Source organism: Poeciliopsis prolifica, unplaced genomic scaffold (assembly GCF_027474105.1).
Source record: "Poeciliopsis prolifica strain line A6 unplaced genomic scaffold, Auburn_PproV2 SCAFFOLD002, whole genome shotgun sequence".
In the NCBI taxonomy this organism is placed as follows: Eukaryota; Metazoa; Chordata; class Actinopteri; order Cyprinodontiformes; family Poeciliidae; genus Poeciliopsis; species Poeciliopsis prolifica.
The window spans coordinates 21851637-21869167 of record NW_026562377.1 but is presented as its reverse complement, the minus strand read 5'-3'; the positions used below and the strand labels follow the sequence as shown (position 1 = coordinate 21869167).

The following is a 17531-nucleotide window of genomic DNA, read 5'->3' as shown; positions in this document are numbered from 1 at the left end:
AAAGTTTCATCTTAGACATAGAAGAATGCAGCCTGCGCCGTTTGCGTTGGCCCGTAGACAAGGCATGACAGCAGGTCCGCCATATTGCGAGTGGAAAGAACAGGTATGCTTGAGAAAGAGCTATGAATATAATAAACATTTCAGCTTAACTATTTTTTAAAAAAGTTTTTGTGAAACTATTGCTTTTTATTAACAGTGTCTCAGACAGAAGAGACAGTAAAAAATGAGGATGTTTTTTTTCCTGGTTTCAACTGTATGTAACTCCATACAGTCACAACACTGCCTGTATGGTGTCAGTGTTGTGAACGGATTTTATTACAAATGAAAAGGCATAAATACGCCAGTGTTTTTTTTTTCAGAATTGCATTTTACATCAAGATGCCTTTATGTTGGCTCCATAATTATTCCGTGTGTTGCAGCAGAATTGCCACTCAAAATATGGCTACACCGTTGACATACGACTGTCTTCTTTTATAATCCACCCTCCGCCGGGACAACCTCGTTTGACAAAACACGCGCTCCTCGGCGTTCACCGGGCCTTCTACTTCCATGGTGACGAATCCAAACCAGAGCTCAACGGCGCTCTTTTCAAACCACTTTACCGCGGAAACCTTTCCATTTCAACACGTTTCTGCTTATTTTACGAAGTTTGTTAACCCCACGCAGCCTTAAAAGAAGTCCAGAAGTGCTGGTGACTCGAGGAGTGGCACCGTAATGGGTAATGTGGCATTATGCTGACGTTTATGAAGCTAATAGCCGCTACACAAACTGTTTACCAGTAGCTAGCTCGATGTCTCCTCAGAGACTGAGGGATAGCAAAGCCAGCTAATTGTGTTCTGCTCATAAATGCTAGTCTTTTTATTAATTTGAACAATTGGCAATAAAGCTATGTAATATAGCCCCTCGCCATCTCCAAAGTTCTACTGCATAAATGAAACCGTGGGGTTTTAAGCACTAGTTAGCGAACTGCAAGCAATACAAAAATGACCAGCAACGCAGAGAGGAAATTTCTCAATCTGCGGAAACGTCTGGATCAGCTGGGCTACAGACAACCTCTCGGAATAGAGTCGCTGCCGCTAGTGGAGAAACTGTTCAGGTGAAGCACACCTCTACACATCATTATTAACCTCCACCAATAAATCGCAGGTTTTAAAAATGCTCCCCCCGCCATCATCCCCTGTTTTTTTGTTTTGTTTTGTTTTTTTTTTGCAGCGACTTGGTCCACACGACGGAGAGCCTCCGCAATGCCAAACTGTCGGCAGGAAAAACCGAGAAAGAGAGCCGAAATGTTGATGCTCTGCTGGAGCCTTACAAGGCAGAGAACGCCAAACTGGTCAAGGAAAACAACAGCATGCATCTGGAGCTTTTGAAACTGAGGGAAGAGAAAGATAATTTCTGTAGAGGTAAGGACAGAGTCCTCCTTCAGCAAGAAGAAAAAATCCCTTTAGAGCTTGTAGATTTTAAAGTGTGCTCACAATCTTCTCTTTCCAGAGCTTAAATTACAAATCAGGAAGCTGGACAACGAGACATCTGATCTCAAGTTTCTAAACAACCAGTATGTGCACAAGTTGCGCTGCTTGGAGAAGGACAGCAGGGCAAAAGCTGAGCGGATCCAGCAGCTGCAGGAGAAGAACATGCAAGCCGTTGTGCAGACGCCAGGTAATGTGGCTGCATTAAGGAGGGAATATTTTACATTCATAAGCACACTTAAATCCCTTTTTCATGCCTTCATAGGTGGGAAAAAGCGCAGTATTCCTTTCAGACGACAGAGAATGCAGATTGATGAACTTGCGCCTCCTTCCTATACATCAGCCTATCCTGCCCCACAGCCTGATGATCCCTATGTAGCTGACCTACTGCAACTAGCTGATGGAAGGTTTGCTTTTAAGCTATTAAGAGTCATGCTATTTTTACTTTATAAAGCAGTCTCCCTGATGGTAATTGCTTCAATTCCCATCAGCTCATGATAACATTGATTTGTAGGATCCATGAACTGCAGGAAGACATTGCCGATCTCAAACTAGAGCTGGAAAACGCCCAAGAATCTATAAAACAACTCAACATTCAGGTGAGGAAAACTAATTTATGTGTCTAGAGCTCCAAGAAATGTAATTGTTACAAGTATAAAGATTATACTTGTAATCTATAATTCTGACAGTTAAGTGATTTTTGAGGCCTTTTTTGATACAATATTACTATTACTTGGAAAGGTGAAATTAAATAATTCTTTTTTTAAATAAGGAAATAATTGTATTGCCTATGACATTCGCTTGATCATTTGCAGTAAAAAAATTTTTTTGTTTTTACTAACATTTATTGTGAACGTTTTTAATTATTGTCTCAATAAATTTCAGTTATTCATTGTAAAAGATGAGTTTTCTTTCTTCCATAACCTTTATCATTGTCACAATAGTACCACAAAATATTGTGATAAAATTCTAAGTCGATATCGACCACGCTCAATAAAACCATCAGCCCTTTCTGTTTGATTAATACAGCAAATGATGAACTGTTGATTTTTTTTTTTTTATCACCGTATTATTATTAGCAAAAGGCGCTTAACGGTGATGGTTCCTTTTTTGTAATAGGAATTTGAACTATTCAACTTCAGTGATTGATAGCACATACTTCCAGACAGATTTTCTTTTTAACTTGCATGTGAAATGTACAAAAATGTAAATATATTTTTTACCGTTCTAGCTTAATTACTTCTCAGTTTTGTCATTTCAACAAAATGCCTATTCAAAGTTTGTATATTCCAGTTAACGACTAATCAATTTCTAAATTAGTCAATCACTATATTATAACAATCGATTCATTGGGATTAATCCAAGCCCCAATTGTTTGGCCTTGTGGAAATTTGTTTAAATCTATGGAGGGGTTTCTTTGAAAGGTGGAAGAAAGGGACAGAGAGGTGGAGCGTCTGAACCGCTTACTTCATGGAGGGCGGCCTTATGACGTCATTTCCCTCGAAGCCCAGAACGTCAGCAACGAAAAACTGATCACTCATCTCAACCTCCAGGCCAGTTCATCTATCATTACTGATTTAAAGTACAAAATTGGCAGAAAAACGGTGGTGGTTTTGATAGATACTTTGTGACCGTAGTCTGCTCTGTGTTTTATAGATCGAGTACTTGCAGGAGGCCAACAGTGCCCTCCAGGACAGGGTAGAAGGACTGCAGCAAAGGAAGAAGGACGCCTCCACAGAGGTGGCAAACCTCTCCTTAAAGAACCTGGAGCTGTGTGAGGAGCTGACGCAGATCGATCACCTCGCACAGTGCATGGAGCTGGACAAGGAGCGCGTGTTGGAAAATGTTGATATAGAGCTAAAAAAAGCAAAAGTAAGAGAACGTGTTAGATGGAAATGTGAAATTAACCACAAAGACCTCTTGGAACAAAAAAATTAAATATATTTATTTTTTTTGTTTCTGTGTAGAAAGAAATTCGAAGGAAAGACAAAATTATTGAAGACCTTGAGGATATTGTCACACAGACAAGAAGGGTTTGTATATTAGATGTTATAAAGATGATTTGATTTCAGTTTTTGTTTTTTATTCTAACAATATAAACGATTCAATGCAACATATAAACCCAGGAGCAATCCGAAGGAGAGTTTGAAAGAAACCGCTTCAGTAATCAGCTGGTGGAGCTGAAGCAGCAGAACGAAAAGATGGAGGCACTGGTGAACTTCCTGGAGGACGACAAAACCAGGCTGCAGAAGAAAGTGGAGACGATGATGGCGGCCGGTAGGAAGCGGTTTGCTGTACGCGTCCCCGTTGCTGAGACCCGCGTCATGTTTGTGTAACGGGGGTGACTTGATATGCGTTTACCTAGAGAAAGAGCTGGTGCTGGAGTTGGAGGCTTTCCGTTCTAAGCATGGCGTCTGCGGCAGGGAGCGTTCCCCATCTCGTCTGGACGCCTTTGTCAGGAGTCTAGAGGAGGAGAGGGATTTCTACCGCCATGAGGCTGAGCGGTACAAGAGAGCCAGAGGAGCCGGCGGGCCAGGCTCGAGTCCCAGCCGCAGTCCAGACAGAGGCAGGAGTCCGAAAGGCAAAGTGAGCAAGGGTTGCTGCTAACAACTTCATTCTGATTTATTTTTTAATAGGTTTTTCAATTGATCCTTAATCTAAAAGACTGCTTTTCCTCTAAAACTGAAAGCTTGGCTTTTATCCCATACTAAGGTAAACTAGAATTTAAACAAAGGTGTACAATTCATTAAAATGTAAAATAATGTTACAAATGCCAAATCCTGATGAAAAAACATTTAAACATGGGCCTCATTTCTGTACTACACAGTATGGAGGAAAAAAAAAATTAAATTATGAGAATAAAGTCACAATATTATTTCAAGTTGAAATAATACGAGAATATAAGCTTGGCAATACATACAGTTAGGGCCAGAAATATTTGGACAGTAACACAATTTTCGTGAGTTGGGCTCTGCATGCCACCGCATTGGATTTGAAATGAAACCGCTACAACAGAATTCAAGTGCAGATTGTAACGTTTAATTTAAAGGGTTGAACAAAAATATGTGATAGAAAATGTAGGAATTGTACACATTTGTTTACAAACACTCCACATTTTAGGAGCTCAAAAGTAATTGGACATATAAACATAACCCAAACAAAAAAGTTTTTTCTCAATATTTTGTTGCGAATCCTTTGGAGGCAATCACTGCCTTAAGTCTGGAACCCATGGACATCACCAAACGCTGGGTTTCCTCCTTCTTAATGCTTTGCCAGGCCTTTACAGCCGCAGCCTTCAGGTCTTGCTTGTTAGTGGGTCTTTCCGTCTGAAGTCTGGATTTGAGCAAGTGAAATGCATGCTCAATTGGGTTAAGATCTGGTGATTGACTTGGCCATTGCAGAATATTCCACCTTTTTGCTCTCATGAACTCCTGGGTAGCTTTGGCTGTATGCTTGGGGTCATTATCCATCTGTACTGTGAAGCGCCGTCCGATCAACTTTGCAGCATTTGGCTGAATCTGGGCTGACAGTATATCCTGGTACACTTCAGAATTCATCCGGCTACTCTTGTCTGCTGTTGTCATCAATAAACACAAGTGACCCAGTGCCATTGAAAGCCATGCATGCCCATGCCATCACGTTGCCTCCACCATGTTTTACAGAGGATGTGGTGTGCCTTGGATCATGTGCCGTTCCCTTTCTTCTCCAAACCTTTTTCTTCCCATCATTCTGGTACAGGTTGATCTTTGTCTCATCTGTCCATAGAATACTTTTCCAGAACTGGGCTGGCTTCTTGAGGTGTTTTTGGGCAAATTTAACTCTGGCCTGTCTATTTTTGGAATTGATGAATGGTTTGCATCTACATGTGAACCCTTTGTATTTGCTTTCATGGAGTCTTCTCTTTACTGTTGACTTAGAGACAGATACACCTACTTCTCTGAGAGTGTTCTGGACCTCAGTTGATGTTGTGAACGGGTTCTTCTTTACCAAGGAAGTATGCGGCGATCATCCACCACCGTTGTCTTCCGTGGACGCCCTGGCCTTTTTGAGTTCCCAAGCTCACCAGTCAATTCCTTTTTCCTCAGAATGTACCCGACTGTTGATTTTGCTACTCCAAGCATGTCTGCTATCTCTCTGATGGATTTTTTCTTTTTTTCAGTCTCAGGATGTTCTGCTTCACGTCAATTGAGAGCTCCTTTGACCGCATGTTGTCTGGTCACAGCAACAGCTTCCAAATGCAAAACCACACACCTGGAAACAACCCCAGACCTTTTAACTACTTACTTGATTACAGGTTAACGAGGGAAAGGCCTTTTGAGTTACTTGCAGCCTTTGGAGTCCATTGTCCAATTACTTTTGGTCCCTTGAAAAAGAGGAGGCTCTGCATTACAGAGCTATGATTCCTAAACCCTTTCTCCGATTTGGATGTGGAAACTCTCATATTGCAGCTGGGAGTGTGCACTTTCAGCCCATACTATATATAAATTGTATTTCTGAACATATTTTTGTCAACAGCTAAAATAACAAAACCTGTGTCACTGTCCAAATATTTCTGGCCCTAACTGTAAACGTAACCTGCCATTTCTCAGGGAAGTGGTCCAGACCCAGAACTGCTCTTTGTAATCAAAGAAAAGGATACGCTGAAGGCTGCTCTGATGGACTTTGAGAGACAGATGGAGGACATTCAGAACAAAGTTCAAGAGCTCAGTAATGAGAGAGACCACTTCAAAACCCTTTTTAAGCAAGTACGTTTTAAATACACATTAGAAGATGCTAATCCAAAAATAATAATAATAATCTATGCTGCATAATTTTCACTTATTCTGGCTCGTTCAGGCTCAAGACAACCTAATGTTGGCCCGCAGAGCAGACCTGTCGGCTGACCTCTTGAGAATGCAGGAGGAGGTGAGACGAGTAGAGATGAAGTTTGACCAGATGGCCTCTGAACGGGATTCACTGATGGAGAGGTTAAAGGTAAACTTTATTTGATCAGTTGGTTTATTTTAAAAACTAATCTAGATAATAACAGATTTTTAAAAAAAAAAAGCCAAACAGTCCACTTGTTCACTCACTCAGATTAATAGGTTACTATTGATCTGCAGGTTGCCCAGATGTCAGCGCTCACTGACAGAGAGCGAGACGAGAGGAGGATTCTCGAGTTGGAGAATACTGTCGGGAGTGTGAGTCTCATCGTTATTCAGATAGTTCCCCGATTGAATGTGTTATGTTTTTGTCATCACTGGAGTGCTTTTGGGGCGCAGCTGGAGCGGGAGAGGTTGGACCTGCGGACTCAAGTGTGCCTGTTGAAAGAGGGCAAGGAGGCTGTGGAGGACGAGTTGAAGGTTCACTCCATTGCTTCGGTCCAAAGCGCAGAAGAAGTCGAACAGAGATTGGCCGAGGCCAACGCCCTGAGGTAGGAAATGCTGGTTTTCTGTTTGGATCTGCTCTGTTGTTTCCTGCTGTAAGGATTTTGTAAAAGAATCGACTGCTGTAGCACCACTCTTAATCTGCTCTTGAGGAAAGTGTCACATTTTTATGAAAACATATTTTCAATTGTCTCCAGTATGTTTTTTTTGGTTTTTTTCCCTGATGCAATTTATGGTATTAAATTTTTGAGGACCATATCCCATAAGGCTCAGAGGCAGGAGTCACTGATTGAGGTGCTAAATTTGAATTTTTCAGAAAATGAAGTAATTAAATGATACTCTTCATTTATATATCAAATCAGCTGTCCATTGTCTTTATCTGATTTCTTACATTTCTCTTAAACTGAAAACAAAATGTATCAGAATTAGGACTGGGATTTTATTTTTCATTTTTTTCATTTATTGCAATAAATTTCTCACAGGGATTCTGATTCAAAGTTGTAAAAAAATTCCAATTAATGATGTTTAAAACCCTCCAAAACTGTCTGCATTGTTGGTATTGGCAGTTTTACTATCAAGAAATATTGAAACATTTAAAAATATTAAACGCAGTTATGGTGTAGTTTAGTGTTTATGTGACTGGTGTCCTGACATAGAGCATTACAACTGGGAATGTTCTTCAAGAATTGTGTTTGTGTTGCTGTAATTACTGTGACACACAATTACCTAATACAACAAGTATTGGTAAATGGTTTTTATCATCACGTCCATATCGCCCACCACTTATCAGAACACATGTCCTGTTTGATGCGTTTATGGACCAAAAATGGTGCCGTCCTTAGTTCTGATACATTTAATGAATAGGGGAAAAAACAGTTTGAATCGGAGCCAATCAAGATTTTTGATCTCGTTGTTTGGTGCATCTTAGCTTGATCCGTCAAATTGTTAAATTCATTTCCAAAGTTATACTTGTGTTAGGACAAGAAAGATTTGTTATTTCACATGTCTTGTGTATGTAGACTGCTGCAGGAGCAGATGGAGCAGTCGCTGTCTGACGTTCAGCGAAGACTCTCGGTGAAGATAAACGAACTGCATGTGGCCCACGAGCAGATCGAAGAACTCCAAGAGAGATTAGGTGAGTGTGCTGAGCCGCCACATGTTGCAAACCTTAAATTGTTTTTTTTTTTTTCTGTCTGTCTTTATTTTTTGATGTAGAAGCTTAAAAGTGAGCTTTTTGTCCTCTTCCTGTTAGGGGAGATGAGTCAGCATAGCTCCAAATGGAATGAGGAAGTGGAAACTCTCCAGAAGTCGATGTGTGTCCTGGACAGAGAGAAAGACATCCTACAGGACGAGGTGGATCAAAAGACGGAGAAGCTGGTTGCTCTCCAGGATGACCTGTCCCAGAAGGTACCAACAAGTTCATCAGCACTTTTTGTTCACAAGGTTTTTGTCAAAGAAGAACAATTTTCAAATGTTCCAAGACATTTGAATATCTTGGAATATTCAGATATTCCAAGTAAATCCAGCAAATTTACTGGATCTCTGATATCCAGTAAATGTCAGAGACATTTACTGATATATTAGTAAATGCCTCTCTGAGCATGTTTCACTTCAACTACAGGCACTATTGTAAAATATCAAACATTTCAAAGCTGAAATCAAGGTTAAATGAATCAGTGTTTTACTGTTATGTAATATTATGTGAGTTTGTGGTTTTTCTTTCTGCAATCATCTGGAATAAATACTGTAATTTGTAAATGTCTCAGTGGGTTGTGGTGAGAACTAATGAAGAGCAATCCTTTGGCTTTTCCCAGGAAAAAACCCTTGAAGACGTGAGACTCACTGTCAAAAATATGGACAATTCCCTAGCGTGAGTACCGCTTTCAACTGAGCCATATTTCAGCAGCAGAAGCCGTTGCTGCGAGTTGCTACCCTTTTCTCAACTAAAATAAATGGATGCGATTTCTATTTTTCGTTTAGTCAGCTGCAAGGAGCGCTGAAGAGTCGAGAACGGGAGATCGGCAGTCTGAGGAGGCAGCTGGATTCGTCTCAGGAGGAGCTGCCTGCTCTCAAGAGAGACAAAGACGTCCTGCTGAGAGAAAACAGGAGGCTGCAGGACGACCTGGCCACCATGACCAGGGAGAACCAAGTAGATGGAGATTTTAAACCCTGCTTTTGTATTTTGTTGTTACAAAGCCGAACACAAACCAAAGAAATGTCTCTCTGTTAAGGTTGTACATTTAGAAATGGAGCAGGCTTTGCACGAGAAGGACGAGTTGAATTCCAGGGTCCAGTCGTACATTTCTGAAGTGTCCAGAATAGAGAAACTGATGGCCACAAAGGTAAGGTCCATGCTCCCGTTTCTGTAGCTTTGGCTTGTTCCGCTAGTGTCCGTCATCTCTGGAAACGATTTCTGCTGTTTAACTGGCGATTCTCAGGAACAGGAGAACAGGGACTTACTGGAGCGCTTCAGAATGGCCCACTCTGGGATGCAGGAATGGGAGCAGAAGCTGCACCAGGCAGAAGGCCTCAATAACTCCATCCGCCTGGAGCTGCTCTCCTTGGACACAGAACGCAGGCAGCTTCAGGAGACTCTCGGACAAAGAGACAAAGAGATCCAACAGGTGAAGGATTAAAATGAAAATGTGCTCCAAGCAGGGACGCGAACAATTAATCCACTTAGGGTTACTTGTCGATTGATGGTTTGTTAGATTCAATCGTTCCAATCGATTAATAGCGTCCACGTCTTTTAGTATTGTAGTTTGGCCTCCATCCAGAAGAGGGCGCTGCTGGTCATCCTTAACCAGACCCATTTTATACAGAAATAAAGATGACAGTCATAGCAGAACAGGAAAAAGAATCAGTCCGGTGTTCTGTTTTGAATTATAAACTTTCGCCAAGCTCCCTAAGTTTCACCTTAATAGCTGCCATTCAGCCCAGCCGCAGTAATGGAGCAGCATCAACTTGATGGCATAACGCATAGAGATTGTTGCATGATTCAAGGAAAAATAATCAAGATGCTAATAAGCACGGTTGAATTTGAAGGCTGCTGTGAGTTAATGCACTTCATGCAGTACAGTTTAAACTATATTATTCTTTCGTCTTTTATTTTTCTATCCAGTGACATAAAATGCTCCTGTTCTATTTTATAACTATGTCTAAGTTTAATAATGTGAGAAAACCTGAATAAAATAAAGTTGTACAATTTTCACCTTATTTTATTGTATTATGTTATGAAAAATTCATCATTTCATTTTATGGAAAGATTGTCGACGTTCTCGAATAAGAAAAAAATCAATTTTTTAAGAAAATGACCGCCTACCAATTGATTGATACGTAAATTTTGGATTAACTCGACAATCGATAACTGGCATCCCTAGCTCCAAGCATATAATTAAATGTTTTTTTGTTTTTTCTACATCAAAACCAGTGTAACAAAACTGAAGTGATCAGTATCCTAACGTGGTTTTCCCCGCTCCTTCTGTCTCTTCCAGCACATGCAGGCGGTGCAAGCTTATGAAGCCCAGGTGTCCTCTCTGACCCGTGGGATGTCCCAGCTGGAGGAAAATCTGTACAAAGCCCAGGAGGAGAAGGCGGCACTCATTTCTGATCTGGCTTCTGTCAGGGAACTGTGTGTCAAACTAGACTCCGGAAAGGAGCTCGCTGGACGACATTTGACCTCCAAGAGCATGGAGCTGGAAAGGGTGAATGTGTTTGTTTGTTGTTGTTATTTCATTCTCTCTGCCATAATCACAATTCCACTCGTGTCGTAGAGAACTTGTTGCAATCTTTGTGATGTCTTTTTGTTCTCCTTTACTCAGCTCACCGGAGAACTGGAGGATCTTCGATCAGAGATTGAAGTCCTCAAGAGGCAACTAGCCAGTGAGAGGCTGACGGTGCGCAACCTGGAGACGCTGCTGTCCACCAACCGGCAGAAAGAGTTCCAGACGCACCTGGCTGCCAGCGAGAGGGAGTCTGAGCTGAGAGCCCTGCGCGACAGGCTCGCTCTGGCTGACAGCAAAAAGTAAAAGACAAATCCAGTACACTTTACTGGTTTTTGAGCTCAATAAAGTATTTTTTTTTAATAAAAAAAGACAAAGGATGCTGAATGTTTATTTCGTATGTGCATAAAGCGCAGAGAACATCAGAGATGTGTCCCACCTCCGAGGCAAAGTGTCTCAACTGCAGACGGAAATGGACGTGCTGAAAAGACAGCTGACCACAGAGCGCTTTGAACGGTGAGTTTATTTATATTGGGGGGGAGAAAAACTTTCACTGTCGCATCATCTGCTAACACTTGGAAGTAATATTTCAGTATTGAAACTTACTAAAAAAAAAAGAACTCCCAACACAGCCTGGAAAAGTTTGGAATTTTATAAGAGTATTTTTCAGGTTTGGAAATCTAAATGTTTCCGTCGTGTATGTTGATCCATCCTTGTTTTCAATCAATTTTTCTTATCAGTTGTCATCCAATTAATCTATATGTCTCTCAAGTCGACCTTATCCATCTGCTTTTGAAGCAGTCAGTCCGTCCATCACTTTTTTACCTGTCTGATCAGTTTTCTTTTTTTCATCCTGACCACTGCAAGAATATCTGGCGTACATTTATAGCGAGCCTCCTTTACTCCTACTTTAAAAATGACTAAAAAGCGCAGAATGCTTTGAAGATTTTATCCTGGAAAATGTAGAATTCTAACAGGAAATGTGTGAAAACTTTTACAAAAATAAAAGTCTGAACTTTTCTTGCAATTGTGTGAATTAAAAAAAAAAGAATTTTTAGGTGATTATTTTAACTTTCACTTTTAAAGAGGGGAATCTAGAAAAGCATCACTGTTCTATTTGGAGAAGTACGCTGTTTAGATTTTGACCTCACTGACAAATCCCTGTTTACATTGAAGTGGGAGAAGTCCTGCTGTTGTTTCTACAAGTTGAAGAGTGTTTATTGTCCAGGATTGGAGTTTCATTAGTTCATGCAGAAAAATTCTACATTCAGTATAAAAGTTCATTTAACTTGTAGATGCATAAAGCATGATGTATTTTAAGAGACATAAAATGGATCATCTTGGGCGATCCTGATGTAAATGTTTAGGGATTTCTTAGGTTTGTACTTTCTCACTGTGTTGAATTAATTAAATGCAAAATGGGTCTATTTTTGTATTATTTATTAAATATTATATGTTGAAAATGGGTGGGGGGGTTTCCCCCTCAAATGTTATCTGTAAATTTAGTTTGGTCAGTCAGAAGTTAAATGAATACATCTCAAATATAGTTTTTGACAATCACCCAATTTACTAATCTCTATAGATTTTAATACTTGTAGATTCTAATATTTGGCTCGTAATGTTTGGTTCAGCATTGCTGTACCTGCAGCCCCATGAACAAGAATGTAAATGAATGGAGATTAAAGGTTTAATCCTAACATTTGTGGCTTTGTCCCTCTCTCGTCAGTGAAAGAGCGGTTCAGGAGATGCGCAGACAGGGTTTGTCATTTTCGTCTCTGCAAAGCTCGCCTCTCCAGAACTCATCCAGCGGCTCTCACTACACGTCAGCGGAACGCTCCGTCCTCCGAAGTCATGAACACTCAGACAAGTATGGTTTGATCAGGATGAAGGTCATAAACTTTTTTTTTTTTTTTTTTTTACATAACATCCATTGTTTCAAATTGCAAGTGACACATTTTTATTATGTTTAAACCCTAAATGCTGCAACCCTTTCTTTCGTCCCCCTCCCCTTTCTCCTTTTTAGGAGTGTTAGCTTCAAGGATTAACGGCTAACGACAAGTGAAGTTGCAGTGAGTCAGATAAACACTTGAAGTTTAAGTCTGGACATGAAGTATGAAGGCTTCCACAGACCATGGCATGAAGTAGCCTGCAGCATACCTCGCTGGTGCTAAAGTTTACTTAAACAATGTCTCAGGATATGGGGAAAAAAGCTGCTGTGAAACTTTTTTTTTTCTATTCTAACTCGACTTACACGCCGTTGGCATCAGGTACATTCACAGATCAAACATGTCTAAAAATGAATTGCATTCCTAACCTCAAGCACTTCAGTATTGAAATGTTGAGTATTGTGGATTATACTTAATACTTTTGTTTTTATATATATATTTTAATAAATTATTTGTAAAATAAAAGGATTTTAAAAATATATAATACAAAAAAGAAATGGTGTACATTATGATAAAAAAAGTTTGTCAGTTTGATTAGATGGTAAATAGTTTAATGCTCCATGAGAAGTTAAGAGGGGAGGGACATCGCTGTCCAAGATTAGGACAGATTAGGACATTAGATTGACTTAAAATTGTAAAAGTTCTGTAATTTAGTTTTTGGCAACACAACATGCACCGAAATTAATTTTAGAACAGAATTAGGTGCCAAAAATCTAAACTTTTAGGGTTTTTTTTTTTTTCTTCTAATCTAAACATGTTCACAATTGTACAAAATGCATCCCATAATATTTGGTCAAATGTCTCTTAACAAGATGCACCTTGGCAACAGGGTATATATAGCCTTCAAGTTGGTTCTGGTATACTGCTGGTCCTCTTATCAGTAACGATAGAGAAATTTTGAAGGGTATTGGTGTGTTGCACAAATTAGGTGGATTACAGATGAAAGGTGAACTACCTTCAAACTTCACCTCAAATCAGCAAATTGTTTGAAATTAAGATATGCGAGTATTCTCACAGTACAACAATCCAACTTCAGCCCTACTGATAGTTTTCAGACGATGTTAATGATCAGGTTGGTGCTAGAAAACCACTTTAACACCAAGTTAAAAGAACGGGCAAATCCAGCTGGTTGATTCTAAGCAGCTAGATTATTAGCGGTTTACAGAAAATATATTACGTTTGTTTGATTTTTCTCTCAAGCCGAACGTTGCTTCAGCATTCCAACCTGACAATAACAACAGTTCAAACTACTTAAAATAACTAAAGTACTAAGATTCTTGCCAGTAATGAACTTTAGCTGAAACTGTGTTTTCGTCTATTGTGACCGATTTGCTGTAACAGTTCAAGTTTCAGTGACATTTTTCTCCTCTTCATTTTTGAAGCTTTAGTGGTTGGTGTGACATCAGAAGTACATGTTTACTGTCTCTCAAAATAGTTTTTTTTCCTTAGGAATAAAAATAATATAAAATGAATTTATATATATATATATAAACACTTAAACCAGGAAACGGAACATCTATTAATGTCGGCAGTGCTCAGAGGTTGTGTTTGGGAGGGGGTAAGCAAACAGAGAAAAGTCTAAAATGTACTTCGGCAGGAGTTCCCTGAGTAGCTTCTGCGGCAACGTGCACAAGTAGTAGTGTAACGTTTGTGTGGTGACGGGCTTGTACCACGTTTGCCTCTCCGGAAAGTGAACAAACGGCGGCGCGCCGATGCGCTGGAGCACGTACTCCGAGTCCCTTCCAAGGTGCTCATAAGAGCCTATGAAGTTATAAGAAACGGCGCAGGGCTGGCACAAGTTGTAAATGGGCATCCAGTGCTCGTTCATGCGCTCCACGTCCTCGTCTAACAAGTAGCGGACAAACTCTCCGAAGGTCACGTCGTCTCCCGTCACGGACGCATCCTTGGCACCGCCCTTTCTGTAGCGCTTCACGATCTCCGCGCCGTACTTTTTCTGGTAGGATTCGATCTCCCCGAACTTGTTCCTGTAGGCGGAGAGCAGCCGCTCCATGGGCTCCCGCACGAACATGAACTTGAAGTAGTGCTTGAGGCGGTAGCGGATCTCCTCCGGCTTCAGAGAGGATAAAAACAGCAAGTCGCTGCGGTGGTCCATCTTGATGTTGACGTCCACGCTCTCCAAGGCTCCGCTCAGGACCTTCAGGACCCTCTTCCAGTTGGAGCAGGCCACTTTGGGCACGTAGCAGTAGAGGAAGCGGTACTCGTCATTCACCAGGATGTGCTGCAGCACCGTCTTCCTCTGCAGGGGGCTCAGGGACCAGATGCTGTGGGGCATGTTCTTCTGGCTGCACATGGTCCTGATGGTGCGGTTGCGGATCTCCTGGAGGATCTGCATGCAACATTGAAATAAATTTAAATGCTGAACCACTGCCCATACCCGTCAAAATTTTTTCTGATTCATGCAACGTCACATGTACGTCTATTTGGGTTTTTAGGCAATTGTGAAAGTCAAGTGGATATACTGTTTTCAAAAAAATTAAACATCTGAAAAGTGTGCTATGCATCTATATTCAGCTAGTCTGTCAGAACAATGTGTATATATATATATATATATATATATAAATAAAAAACACCTTTTGCTCAAATCACAGCTGCAAGGATCAAAAGACTGAAACCGTTGCCCATTCTTTGCTAAACAGCTTGAGCTCAGTCACACTGGTTTTCAAGTCTTGCCACAAATTCCCAGTTGGATTCATGTCTTGACAGTGACTGGGCCGTACTTGGGACATAAATCATTCCTTTGTGGCTCTAGTTGCATGTCTGAGATGAACCTCCAACCCCAGTCTCAAATCATTTGCTGCCTCGAGAGGTTTTCTCTCAGGATTACTTTGTGTTTAGCTCTTTCCATCTCATGTCCTGCTGAAGAAAAGCCTCCCCACCGCCATGTTTCACTAGAGGGATGAGGGTTTTCTGTCATGGCGGTTTCTTTGCATACATGCATACAGAAAACAATCAGTGCTAAGTCTGCTGCTCCCTTTACAATGCTTGTGGCAAACTTACGACATTGTTTAAACGGTGGCTTTTGCAATCTTTCCATTAAAAATAGGTTTTTAAAGTCCACAATCAACAGTTTTTGGTGTTGACTGTTTTTTAACCTCTGTTTTCTGGGAGAAGATGAAAACAGCTGGACTGACTGGATACAAATCAATAGTACACCGTTTAGAGTTTAGTTCGTTATAAATTTGAGGCACAACATTTCAGTTCCCTTTTTGGATGGTATTTCTGAATTTGAAATATGTGGACATGTTTAAGGGCCACACTGGAACCTCATCACTTGATGACATAAAGAGCAGTTTAAAATAACTTTTTGTATTCAAGACTGGGTGGAGAGAGGGAAAAAAAGCCCTTCCAATGCACTTTTTTGTTGTTGACAGCTTTGCAAATGAAATAAAGTGACTAAAACTCGATCACTGGAAGGAGATGATCGATGAGGGTACCTGGGAGTCCTCGTCGGCGCCGCCTGCGCCGCGTTTTCGGGTCTCGCCGAGGAGCTCCAGCCGCCTGGCGCTGCCCCGGGGAGACGGCGTCTCCACGCTGTTCAGCATTCCTTTCTCTATCATGAGCAGCAGGCCTCCGGAGGCTACGATCACCAGGAAGGTGAGCACCGAGGGCAGCACGGCGGAGCCGCGGCGGCCGGAGCCCGGGCTCCCCGCGCTCCGGAAGCCGATAACGGAGCCGCTCCGCACGCCGTCGCTCCGTCTCTTCCCGTAGTCCTGCCTGCGTGGAAGCATCGTGACCGCGTCCTGCTCGTCTTTCCGGCGTCCGCCAGCTTTTTTGTTTTGTTTGTTTCTTCTTTTTTTTTTCCCTTTTACTTTTAAAGGCTGGCAGTTCTGTGTGGAAGTTTCCACTCGGTACCTACCACGTACCCATTTCAAGGCTCCAAGTCAGTTTCCAAGCGCGTTTTGCCAAATTCCTGTGCGGACTTTCACAATAAAATCCCGGGAAAGCATTCGCACGACTTGTGGAGAACCCGCTCTAAATACACGCCACGCTGGGTGGAGTGCGTCACGTCCCCAGTCCTCTCTGCCCGCTTTCTCTCGCTTTTTACTTTTAACAAATCCGCGCGTCAGTAATTTCAAAATAAAACCCCGGAAACGGTCGCTGAACTAAAACCATTTTAAGCCTTTAATAAAGCGCAGACAGAAAACGTCTCTAGAGTGTGAATGTAACGTGTGTTGACAGCCAGGAATGTTTATATTTGAGCAGCGAGTCAACAGCAGACCACCGTAAACAGCTTCTGGGATTCTGGGAAATGTAGTTTCCCAGCTTGTCATCCCACATTTCAGATCAAGGATCACCCAACGACTCGGTTCCTGTCTCCACACCCTGAGAAGTGAAGGCAAGAAACATGTCAATTTTGTTTTAGTCATTCATTCCTAACCACGGTGCTCTATGGAGCTGCTTTTAACATTTCATTGGAATGCTGCCGGTTTTTCATTCATAATAAGCCAGACTTGCTCTTTACATCCAGATCCAGCATACTGCAACATATACATATATAAAATTACTCTGGTTTTCTAACGGCGACAACAGAAATCTACGGCATTATAATCTAAGTAGTTTTCTTTCAGTGTTCATAGTGCCTACAATAATAGCATTTTAATTTAATAACTTGATGGGGTTTTTTTTTTTTTTTTTACCGTTCACGTTTATCCTGGGTCAGATTCTTGAGATGATACACCTGCTGTACAGCAACAGGTGGGGGGAGGGCAGTCTTCAAATTGCCAAAGGACAAGCGGACAATTTCTCTGGCTTCTAGTGAAAAGGTCCAGTGTCCATAAAAACGGAACATTTTAGCTTTTGGTACCTTATGCCTTTAAGCAGCTCACGCCAGGCTGCAGGGACATGGAAAGTTCACCTACAACACTCTCCTGATTGCCGCACGCGTCAATAACTCGCTTTCACTCAACATGAAAATATGTTTTCTGGAACAAGCTTTAGATTTTGATCGAAAAACTGGGTTCATTCACCTCATGGTGTCTTTAACGACTCCCAGGAAGCACGCGCCTT

At 41.3% G+C, this 17531-nt stretch overlaps 2 protein-coding genes across 4 annotated transcripts; one reads left to right on the top strand and one right to left on the bottom strand.

Moving 5' to 3' along the window:
- Positions 1-542: 542 nt before the first annotated feature.
- cep135 (centrosomal protein 135) lies at positions 543-12696 on the top strand. Of its 3 annotated transcripts, XM_055054116.1 has the most exons (25): positions 543-1096; positions 1213-1403; positions 1492-1659; positions 1735-1876; positions 1984-2068; positions 2894-3022; positions 3126-3341; positions 3437-3502; positions 3596-3746; positions 3835-4055; positions 6059-6214; positions 6306-6443; positions 6572-6649; positions 6731-6882; positions 7855-7970; positions 8088-8242; positions 8650-8705; positions 8816-8984; positions 9067-9177; positions 9274-9459; positions 10330-10539; positions 10657-10859; positions 10969-11073; positions 12284-12424; positions 12581-12696. In XM_055054116.1, the coding sequence occupies exons 1-25, from the start codon at positions 984-986 to the stop codon at positions 12600-12602; spliced, it is 3480 nt and encodes a 1159-aa protein (XP_054910091.1). In that variant the 5' UTR covers positions 543-983; the 3' UTR covers positions 12603-12696. The 3 variants fall into 3 exon arrangements, with proteins under 3 accessions (XP_054910091.1, XP_054910083.1, XP_054910074.1); XM_055054108.1 differs by lacking the exon at positions 12581-12696 and having other exon boundaries at positions 1813-1876; positions 12284-12527; XM_055054099.1 differs by lacking the exon at positions 12581-12696 and having other exon boundaries at positions 12284-12527.
- chst14 (carbohydrate (N-acetylgalactosamine 4-0) sulfotransferase 14) lies at positions 11063-16825 on the bottom strand. The gene is made up of 2 exons (XM_055054129.1): positions 15959-16825; positions 11063-14850 (listed from the first exon to the last, which is right to left on the bottom strand). The coding sequence occupies exons 1-2, from the start codon at positions 16250-16252 to the stop codon at positions 14023-14025; spliced, it is 1122 nt and encodes a 373-aa protein (XP_054910104.1). The 5' UTR covers positions 16253-16825; the 3' UTR covers positions 11063-14022.
- Positions 16826-17531: the final 706 nt, after the last annotated feature.

What these genes read in the sequence shown, in the direction of transcription:
- cep135 (XM_055054099.1), top strand. Translation starts at nt 984, where the DNA reads ATGACCAGCAACGCAGAGAGGAAATTTCTCAATCTGCGGAAACGTCTG. An exon ending in GGAGACGATGATGGCGGCCG is followed by an intron (nt 3,747 to 3,834) that starts GTAGGAAGCGGT and finishes GCGTTTACCTAG; the next exon opens with AGAAAGAGCTGGTGCTGGAG. An exon ending in GCAGGAGTCCGAAAGGCAAA is followed by an intron (nt 4,056 to 6,058) that starts GTGAGCAAGGGT and finishes GCCATTTCTCAG; the next exon opens with GGAAGTGGTCCAGACCCAGA.
- chst14 (XM_055054129.1), bottom strand. Translation starts at nt 16,252, where the DNA reads ATGCTTCCACGCAGGCAGGACTACGGGAAGAGACGGAGCGACGGCGTG. An exon ending in GCGCCGACGAGGACTCCCAG is followed by an intron (nt 14,851 to 15,958) that starts GTACCCTCATCG and finishes TGTTGCATGCAG; the next exon opens with ATCCTCCAGGAGATCCGCAA.